A 10,831-nucleotide genomic window follows, 5' to 3' on the forward strand; every position below is an offset into this window, starting at 1 on the left:
AGGTTCGAAGAGCAGTCGAAAACGTCGGGTGTCTGCAAACCGGAAGCCGGTTTGTGCCACGGCGGATTTTCTAGGATGTACACGAAGATTACCGAGCTTCTGGAGACGAGGAGGAATCCGTTGCTGTTGAATTGCGGCGACAACTTCCAAGGCACTCTCTGGTACAATATGTTCAAGTGGAGGACAGTCCAGAAGTTCATGAACCTACTCCCGTTTACCGCATATGTAAAACTTACACACTCACCTTCATGGATGTTACCAAAAGATTTTTGGAATGTTTTCAGACGCTGGGCAATCACGAATTCGACGATGGAATAGCCGGTGTGGTTCCTTTCATCAAAACCATGAAGGCTCCACTGGTCGTATCCAACTTGGACGACTCTCAAGTACCGGAACTGCAGAACCTATACAACAAAAGCATCGTTGTTGAAGTCGAAGGAAAAAGGATCGGTATTGTCGGAGTGATTCTATCAACTACGAATGTAAAGTTTTCAAAAGAAAACCCTAATCCTTGTAAATGTAAAACGATAATTATAATCTTTCCAGCAAATATCAAATACCGAAAATTTGAAATTCCTAGATGAGGTTGAGTCAGTTAATAACGAAGCTTTGCGGTTGCTGCACGAAGAACAAGTTTTCACCGTCATCGTTATTTCGCATTGCGGTTACGATAAGGAGATGGAAATCGCGAAGAAAGCAGTCAAAGGAATCGGACTGATCGTCGGTGCTCACAGTCACACCTTACTCTACACCGGTTTGTTATAATATTTCAGAAGAAGAAAACAAATAGTTTAACTAATTGTTATAACTTCCAGGAACTCCTCCTGATGGTTCAAAAGCTTTAGGACCTTACCCGACTGTTATCAAAAGGGAAATCGACGATGGAAATGTCTTGGTGGTGCAGGCTTCCTCCTACACCAAATACTTAGGAGATCTTGTAGTCAAGTACGATGATCTGGGAGAAGTCGAATCGTTCGAAGGGAATCCAATTTACTTGGATCACACTATTCCTGAAGGTACACAATTTTTGTCACTTATTGGAAGTATGAAAATATCCATTCATATCTCCATTTTTCAGATGAAACGGTTAATAAGAAGATGCAACCTTACAAGGATGCCGTTGTTGCCAAAGGCAACCAGGTTTTGGGCGAGACCAAAGTCTTTTTGGACCAATCCGATTGCAGATACAGTGAATGCAACATCGGCAATTTCATAACCGATGCCATGGTATATTACGTAAGTATCACTCGTCGATCTTCGTTCCTTTAGTCTAATGGTTCGTATTTCTAGTACAAGGACAAGTCGGAAACTGGTGGATCTTCTTCGAAATTGGCCATCTTCAACGTGGGCGGAATACGCACCTCGATTCCAATTGGAAGTGAGTTTTTCGTTTAGAACTGATGAAGTTCGATAATTTGAGTTATTTTAGATATTACCTATAACGATATGGCGAACTGTCAGCCTTTCGAGAATACCATAGATGTGAGCGTCATCAGCGGCCACTTCATAAAAGCCTTCTTCGAGCAAACAGCCATTCCTTACTACTTCAAGGAATCCAGCAGAAACGTCAATCTCTTGCAAAATTCTGGTTTTACCATGACTTCTTCAATTCGTCGTAAATCATTACTGATTTCCTTTCAATTGTAGGTTTCAAAATTGTCTACAACTTGAACAATCCGATAGGAAGCCGCGTCAAGTCCATCAAAGTCTTGTGCAACGATTGCCCGGAACCGGAATACCATGATCTTGATCCGAGCAAAGATTACAAATTGATCACTGCAAGTTTCATCACTAAAGGCGGGGACGGCTTCAAAGTGATCTCGGAAAACCTGAGGAACGTGCAGGTGGGACCGGTGGACATGGACGTTTACACCCACTACCTGAAGAACGAATCGCCCGTGACCACAAGGAAGGAGGGTAGGATGGTGTTCGAGGGTCGTTTCCAGAAACCCATTCTCTACCGCAACATAAATTACTTTATTTAATCATCTTCTTCATAGTACTCTCAATCCAAGCCTTGTAATGCGACACCTTCACGTAAACGCCGGGCTTATTGGCGTGACCGCAGTGCTGTCCCCAGGAGGTGATGCCGTACAAGGTGTACACGCCGTCCTTCAGACATGCCAGAGGTCCGCCGCTATCGCCGTCGCAAGCGTCCACACCCTCATCCAAACTGCCCGCGCAGAACATCCCCTGCGTTATTGCTGACCCGTAGATGTGGGCCATATTGCATACGTCCATCGGTAGGATCGGTAACCAACCTGCCCTAAGGTCGTGCGAGGCTTCTGGCAAACAAAATAAACTATTATTTACATCTTGCAAACTATTTCGAATTCATTATTTTTTTTTTAACATTAATAACCTAAACTAAACTAAAGTACTTACTGGATTTTCCAGTTTCTATCGATCCGAAGCCCGAAATCGTGCAGTTTCTCCTATCGTATTCCAAATCGGAGTCGGGCAGGCAAATGGCCTGCACGTCCTTGTTCAATTTGAAGCCACGACCCTTCAGCTTTATCAACGCGATATCGTTATTCATTTTATTCACCTTCTTAAAGTCCTCATGCAGAATGAAATCTATAAAGGGCGATGAAATGAAGAAGAGTGGAATTTCATATAAAAATCAATAATTAATACCTTCGATATACGCCTCCTGTTCAGTGCCTTCGTTCCTATTCACATTATAATCGCCTGCCACTACAAAGTAAGCCCCTTTCGTAAATCCCTCCAGACAATGGGCGGCAGTCAGCACAAATGATGAGGAGATCACGATAGCTCCGCACCAATGGGTCGGCTTCAATTTACCTTTCACTCTAATACTCGCCTAGAAATCATACAATTAATTTAAAGTTGTAGTTACGAAATTAATATTATCGAATTACCTGCCAAGGATATTCTCCGGGTCGAGCTAAGCTTCCCCTTACTACCCTAAAATGAACATCGGAGAACTCATCCTGAAATATAGCGTCCGATCTTAATCCGCACTTTTCTGGTAAATCGCTTGTAGCCATTTCGCTGGGCTGCAAGTTGGAATGCCTAGCAGTACCTGGAACTACCAATAAATAAGTATACGTCTGTAGGAAGATTTCAGTGATATTAACCTGGCGAATTTTCGTTAGTGCAGATCACGCCAACATCCTCAGAGTGTTCGCAGTTGTGCTCTCCCCAGTCCCAATGACTGCATTCGGAGAGCTGCGTTTCGTTGCCCTTGCAGAAGACCTGATCTAACCATATAGGTCCTGATCCCATCCCAAAGTAAGCGTCTTTCACCACAAAAGCCGACCCCCTGTAGCCCAGCTCCCTGCAAACAATCTTCGCAGCATCGTCATTGAAATCATCGTCGCAGATGGTTCCCCACGTCCCATGGTACTTGATCTCCACCCTTCCTTCATTTCTGCTGGTACCATTCACCAAACGCAACGTCACCGGAGCCTTGAATTAAATAACAATTTCATAACGTAAAGACTACTACTCCCAGTGAAATACATACATCGCAAAGAGAATCATCTTCGTCGGAATAATCGGAGCAATCGTAAACACCATCGCATATGAATTTCAACGAAACGCACTCTTTGCCGCCTTTGCATTGCCAGTGACCTTTAGGGCACACCTCCAACGGGGTTTTACACACGATCCCAACAGCCTGAAAATTATAAAAGCTCAGTTGCCATCACGTAATCGCGTTCGTTTTACCGTACTTCCGAAGGGCCGCAATTGTGTACACCCCAGCCGGCGAAATCGCAGTCCCTGAGGGACGTCTCGTTTCCCAAGCAGCTCACGTCGTCCATCATGTAGAAGGAGGTGTTCGCCTTCGGCGCCAGCATCGAGTTGCCCTTAACCTCGAGCGCTCCCAGAGGAAATCCGAGCTCTCTGCACGCGACATCGGCGTTGCGCAATCCGAACATATCATCGCAAACGTATCCGCGCTTCCCGAACGCTAAAACAATAACAACAACAATAAAAAAAACGTCACATTATCATCTGTTATCTGGAGTAAAGCGTACTGATAAACAGTTCCATTGATTAAAAAATAGATTCACTATCAGTGATTTAAATTGTGTAGACATCGATAATCAAATAAGTTAAACTCCATTGATTTACCTTCAACTTCTAAAAGCCCGGCGTTCTTCTCTTGGAAACCTACGATGTTCAGGTTGTAGCCAAACGCTTCAGCCTTGCAGTTCTTCTCGTCGGCGCCGTCTCCGCAATCGTTGTGACCATCGCAGAGTTGCGCAGTGCTCAAGCACTTCTTGTTTCTGCACTCGTAGCCTCCATTACAATTGATGGAATATTTCTTGGCTTCGTAGTAGTCGTGGTTTGGTAGCAATATCAGAGCTCCCGATTGACCGACGTTACTGTTCAAGATGAAGCAGGAACCATCCAAAGTCCTGGCAACAACAACAATTAATAATAAAACAGAAATTAAATCTTCAATTGAAAAAATCACCTGTAATTGAATGCCTTGCAATTGCTCTTCAGCGCGCAGATCTTGGAGCACCATTTGAGCGTGATGTTCGTGTGCTTCTCCGTTTCCCTTACAGCCAATTTGGTGCCACCGGTGAGCTGGAATTGCTGCAAGTACGAGCCGCAGTCCACCTCGTCCCAACCATTCAAGCATTGCTTAAAAACCAAATTTTAAACTATTAATTTACATATAAATATTCAATAATAATTAAATGAAATAATTACCTAAGCAGATAAACGACAATGAAGAAATTATTATTAACTGATGTCTAAACAAATTTTGTTTTTCACCGCATCCTACTCTTTCCGATAATCTCTTTTGTTTTCGCATTAAACAAGCTTAGTAAAACGTATACAACCCAACTTGCATAATTATGTTCAATTTGCTCAAGTAATTGTTATTGATGATTTCAATGTAATCAATAATGATTTGCATTACAAAAATTGAATGCAAATCATTATTTTAATTGGTTTCCAGTTGATGATTGATTAGCTCACCTTTTTTCCGTCGCACACTTGATGAGGCGGAATGCAAAGTTTGTTCCCGCATTCGAATCCTTTGTTGTCGTTGCACCAGTTCTGCACGTCTCTGGATTTGTCAACCGTCGTATCCAGATCCTCGTACTCGAAGACGTAATCGGCGTTCGGGTCGGTGGATGGAAACGGTGGAGGCCAATGCTTCGTCTTCGGCGTCGTCGCTTCCAAAGTCCTTCTTTCCGTATAGGGAATCCAAGCGCTCCGCGGTGTCGTCGATTTAGGTGGAACGTAGACCGGTGCTGGTCTGTAGGTTGGTCTGGCTGTGGTTGTCACCTCGTAGTGTTCGCTGTGAGGAAAATATCCGTTCCGATTTTGATTGTCTTCGGATCCGTAACGTCTGCTGAAGTTCATCCTGCCGCCGTTCTGTCCGATTGAATACGTGTAATTATACATCGGTTTCCATGCGTTTCCGTAGGTCCTGTTGCTTCTGATTATCGTTCCCGTCATTTGGTTTTGGTGCTGATGCTGGTTTTGATTTTGATGTTGATATCCAGTATTCTCGTGGAATCCCGCGCTATGATCGTGGTGCCTGTGCTGATCGTAGTCATGGTGATTGTGTCCGTAATACTGGTTCCAATCATATCCAGAATGTTGATTGTTACCATGGTTTCTACCACCGTTTTGATTATTACCATTGTATTGATTTTGATAGTTACCATGGTTTTGATTGCTACCTTGGTTATAATCATTTCCATGATGTTGGTGATGTCCGTGGTGCTGATGTTGATGGTTGTGTTGGTGATTATCTTCCTGGCTGTTTCCGGATTCGCATCGTACTTTATAAGGGAAATCGCAGATTTTGGAGTTGGGATTGAAGAGTGTACCAGGCGCGCAATCTTGGACGTAAGTTATACCGTTGGCGCAGTTCAAGAACTTCGCGCAGTCTGCTGGATGCTTCTCCAAACCGCTGTAACCTGGTGAACACTTGGGGCTGGTTCCGTGATGATGCTGTTGTTGCAAGACGTTGGAGGATGAAGACGAACCGTACTTGGTCATATTCTGCCCGGTGCCGTCGCTCTTCGCCTTTGTATTGCAATCAGTGCACTCCTTCAGATTCTGCCCATTGAAGCAGTCCACCTTCTGCGGATAATCGCACATATTCGTCTTGATATCGAAGAAGGTACCAGGAGGACAATCCATCTCATGAGCAATGCCGTTACCGCATTTCACGAACTTTGCGCAATCTCCGTAATGCGGTATAATCCCCGAAAAACCTCTCGGACATTTCGCCTCGGTCGTCGCAGATTTCTCCTCATCGATGAACCTGAGATTATGGTTCTTCGGACCAGTAATGCACTTGACTTTGTCAGCGTGATCGCATTCCAACGAGTTAGGATTGAAGAGCGTCCCGGCCGGACAGTTCTCCACCAGACCTCTTCCCGTCCAGCAGTTCAAGAACTGATTGCAAGCGAATTCGTAGATGAACTGTCCGCTCTCACCTTCCGGACACTTCGAGTAAACCCTGTAGAAATCGTGCTGGATCTGATTTGTGTGAGGATTTCCGTAATAGTTCTGCGGTTTCGGCCGCTTCTCCACTTTGATCTTCGTGATGTAATGCCCTTTCACCTCCTCCAAACGTTTACCACCTCTGCGGATGCTCTCCACGTTGTTAGCGTTTTCGAACTGCTGCTTCCGCACGCTGCTGTAGTTCTGATGTATAATTGGAGAAGTCTTGACCACGTAAGCCGACTTTCCAGATCCTTCGTTTGGCACGTAAACCTGAGAATCAACAAATTATACCTTCATGCAAACAAACACTATTAACTTACGCATGAGATCTGGATGGTTGTCAACGTTAAAACGAAGAGAATCGACAAGATCATTTTGATCATGATCATCGACAACTTCTAATGAGTGTTTCGCATTGCTTCCTCTTCGTGCATAAATCTCTATCTGCTGGTGTAACTGAAAAGACACAATTATAAGTGGTAATCTTATCTGTTTCGAGGAAAGAACGGGTCGAAAGGTCCCGTCCTACTAATCATCGTAAACACTTGCATCTTCTATAAATGTAAACACTAACAATTCGCATATTTCAAAACGCAATTATTATCTAGAAAAACAATTTTTCAAGAAATATTTCAACAAATACAAGAATTATTACTTATTTGCGTTTAAGTAAAATTATCAATTACTAAATGAAATGTTTGTTATATTTTGTTTATTTGTATTGTTTTTCTTTATTTGAAATTCCATATGCATAACCTTACTTTACCTAACCTAATCAATCGTATAATATCATATTTTAATTTGTTGAGCTTAATCTAACCTAACTAATCAAAAACAATCTTTATTTATCTTATATTTAATCTATTTTATAGTTTATCCTGACTTAACGCAATTTAATCTAAGTTTGCTTAAAAAAGTTTTTTTTTTCGAAATAATTATTAAAGTTTTTTGAAAATCAAACATTCCATGATTTTATAATAGCTACGAAACAAACAAAACAAAAAAACATCAGAAAACGGCCATTTTCAAAACATCTGTCAAAAATTTTGTTTTCTCTATATTTCAAATTGTCAATTAGAAAAATCGTATTTAAACGTGTATGTAATGTAATTAGAATTTATTGCAGTTGTAATATAAATTAGACGCCTAATTTGAATAAAACATTACCGTTATTGAAACTGTAGAAGTAAACTTGAAGTTGCTGCTATCACTTTACACGATCGCCGCATCCAACTGCCGCACTTGACTCTTTCGTCGCGCATTTTTTTTTCGTCTTGTTCTAAAACAATTCCCGACGCCCAAGACGTCCGCACTAATTAATGATAATGAGCAACAAATGGAAACAAATGACGTCAACTTCCGGTCGAGACATTCGCGACATTTCGTAGAAGTTAATACAGTTTGTATCTAAGCAACATCCGAAAAAGGACCGTATTCATGCCCATCACCCACCGCTGACACATATCGCATACAGCCGACTCGATTACATTTTGAATCGAACGATGATCGCATAGGCAGCCACGCAATCGTTAATTACGCACTCTCTTTTGTTTTTGTTTTATAAACAAATGAAGGAACAAAACAATTGTTTTATTTATTTCAAATGTAATCATTTGCTTTGTTATTAACTTTAAATATTAATTGCATTGATTATATAACAATTAACGTAATTGTTGATTATCATAATTTGAAATTTAGAAATTTAGTGTTGCATTTGTACTTTAATATAGTTATTTTATCGCATACAGCCGACTCGATTAAATTTGAATCGAACGATGATCGCATAGGCAGCCACGCAATCGTTAATTACGCACTCTCTTTTGTTTTTGTTTTATAAACAAATGAAGGAACAAAACAAAACATCAAACAATTGTTTTATATATTTCAAATGTAATCATTTGCTTTGTTATTAACTTTAAATATTAGTTGCATTGATTATTTAACAATTAACGTAATTGTTGATTGTCATAATTTGAAATTTTGAAAAATCAAGTTTAATTCATAATTTTGCTCGTGTATTGTTGCATTTATACTTTAATATAATTGTTTTATTTTATTAGATTAAAGACGCAGTAAATTTTAATTAATTAGATACCAATGGTGCGTACTAATTAAGTTCGTTAATGTCGAGTAATTTTAATTAAGTAAATTTGGTTGCCTAACCTCTCTGACTTGTAGCATTCATTTATAAAATAACCAAACTACTTGATTCTAATAAGAATTTCGTATTTGGAAAATATGTGGATTTTTCTTTTTTTAAATTAACATTTATCAGTTAATTGTATTATCAATTAGAAAATTATAATAAACATATATTTCTATATTAAATCATACTTTGTACAAAAAAGTGAAATTTCTTTATGTTTAGAAAAAAAATAATTATAATTAATATAACCTAACCTAATTAAATCTAACCTTCATTAACACAATTAAAAATTGAAATTAGTTAATAAATGTTCTTTTTCAATTTTCTTAAATGAATTGTAGTCTTGTAGTGATTCTTCTTCTTTATTGTTGCACGTTTTCGTTTTCATTAATCCATTTAGTCTGTGTTTGTAGTATGCATTTGGGAATGGTAGGTTGTGAATTTGGTTGCCTATGGATTTACACAGAGCAGGAGTGGCCAATTTGTTTCTCATCGACTTAATTAGATTTAGATTCAGAAATTTGTTGTTTTAATTAATTAATTTATTATTATTTTTTTTTGGATTCTCTTACTCACTAATATTACATCATTTTGCTTAATTACTAATTAATATCACATATGAGTTCACTCCCTCGTCTATCGAAAAAACGAGTGACTTGATTCCAGGAAGTGCGTCGTAAATACATACAATATATATATATAAAAAAAACATCTAACTAACGGAAACAATAATTACATAAAAACTTTGTTTTCCTCGCATTGACAAAAGAAATGCGATGAAATAAATAGTGTTTTTTTTTGTTTTTGTTTGTTTTTTTGAAAGAATAAGAATAATAATAGAGTTCAACAATGGACGACCTTGACCGTGTATATTTGATCGGGTTGAAAGGCGCGATTCTCGAGGCCGTTTCTCGCGTTCGTCTCATCGTCGTCGTCGCAGCGTTTCTTCGGCTTGAATGTGGTTTTAGCCGTTTGGTGTAATTCGTGTTCAAAGTTTAAAAAATGGCTGAAGCGAAAAAGCAGTGTTTTTACATTTCATTGATTTTCTCGAAAACTATAATACATAGAATGAATCCAAAAGATGCATATGAAAGCTGAATGTTTGGGGAATCTAGCAAGTATTGATATATTCACTGTGGTTTTAGCCGTTTAGGCTGTAATTCGTGTTCAAATTTAAAAAATGCTCGAAAAAGCAGTGTTTTTACATTTCATTCGAAAATTCGATTACTTTAATCATTGTTGATTTTCAGGAATGTCGACGGCCTGTTACACCTACGTCTCTGAAATCTCGTCGCCTAATCAGCGCGGCTTCTTCCAAGCGCTGGGTCCAGTTTCCGCGTCCTTCGGCATCCTCCTCACCTACTCCTGCGGATTCTTCATCAGCTGGGATAAGTTGGCTCTCGTTTCCGTGATTTTCGCCATTTTCACCGTCGTCAGCGTGCATTTCCTGCCGGAAAGTCCTTGCCACCTGTTCAAGAAGGGCTCCAAGAAGGAGGCGTTCGAAAGTCTGGTGTGGTTCAGACGGAGCAACGCCGCCGCCCAAGCGGAATACCAGCAACATTCGGCGCCGAAGAAGATCGACGAAGACGAGACGTTGAGCAGCCTCTTCTGCAGCCCGAGCACCCTCAAACCCTTCGCCATCCTCGTCGCACTCTTCCTGCTGCAAGAACTCTCCGGCATCTACTCCATCCTCTTCTACGCGGTGAACTTCTTCCAGGAAGCCGACGTCCAAGTGGACGAATACCTTTCATCGATCATCGTCGGTGTAATTCGTTTCCTGATGTCGATAGTCGGAGCGTTCATGATCAGCAGATACACAGGAGGCGGCTGTGCATCTTCTCGAGCGCCGGCATGGGCGTCAGCCTGATCATCACCATAGCCTACGTGAAATACTACGAGTTCAACGCGAACGAGACGAAGATCTTCCCGCTGTTACCGCTCGTCGCCATCCTCTTCAACGTGCTCTTCTCCATGATCGGAATGCTTCCGTTACCGTGGATACTCGTCGGGGAACTCTTCCCGCTTCGAGTTCGCTCGATCATGTCCGGCTTCGTCATCTGCATCGCCCAGTGCTTCATCTTCATCTGCGTGAAGATCTACCCGGACATGATCACTTATCTCACCTTCAGCGGAACTTTAACAGTCTTCGCGGTGGCGGCTTTCGTCGCGACCGCCTTCACCAAACTCTTCCTGCCCGAAACGAAGAACCGTAGTCTCGAAGAGATCGAGGAATTC

At 40.9% G+C, this 10,831-nt stretch overlaps 2 protein-coding genes and 1 pseudogene across 3 annotated transcripts; 2 read left to right on the plus strand and 1 right to left on the minus strand.

The window, feature by feature from the left end:
- Positions 1–75: 75 nt before the first annotated feature.
- Positions 76–1,971, plus strand: LOC108558376 (apyrase-like). The gene is made up of 9 exons (XM_017915274.1): positions 76–225; positions 285–482; positions 547–754; positions 816–1,016; positions 1,079–1,236; positions 1,291–1,378; positions 1,430–1,588; positions 1,648–1,894; positions 1,947–1,971. Exons 1-9 carry the CDS (start codon positions 76–78, stop codon positions 1,969–1,971), a joined length of 1,434 nt encoding a protein of 477 aa, XP_017770763.1.
- LOC108558378 lies at positions 1,959–7,762 on the minus strand. 2 transcript variants are annotated; one of them, XM_017915276.1, is made up of 12 exons: positions 7,618–7,762; positions 6,771–6,906; positions 4,963–6,720; positions 4,448–4,620; positions 4,102–4,388; positions 3,699–3,937; positions 3,491–3,643; positions 3,102–3,432; positions 2,883–3,046; positions 2,638–2,824; positions 2,386–2,577; positions 1,959–2,285 (listed from the first exon to the last, which is right to left on the minus strand). In XM_017915276.1, exons 2-12 carry the CDS (start codon positions 6,837–6,839, stop codon positions 1,978–1,980), a joined length of 3,861 nt encoding a protein of 1,286 aa, XP_017770765.1. In that variant the 5' UTR covers positions 6,840–6,906; positions 7,618–7,762; the 3' UTR covers positions 1,959–1,977. The 2 variants fall into 2 exon arrangements, with proteins under 2 accessions (XP_017770765.1, XP_017770764.1); XM_017915275.1 differs by having other exon boundaries at positions 2,883–3,052; positions 7,618–7,759.
- Positions 7,763–9,848: 2,086 nt separating this feature from the next.
- Positions 9,849–10,828, plus strand: LOC108558377 (annotated as a pseudogene).
- Positions 10,829–10,831: the final 3 nt, after the last annotated feature.

This window comes from Nicrophorus vespilloides, unplaced genomic scaffold (assembly GCF_001412225.1).
Source record: "Nicrophorus vespilloides isolate i.1.1-1 unplaced genomic scaffold, Nicve_v1.0, whole genome shotgun sequence".
Lineage (NCBI taxonomy): Eukaryota > Metazoa > Arthropoda > Insecta > Coleoptera > Silphidae > Nicrophorus > Nicrophorus vespilloides.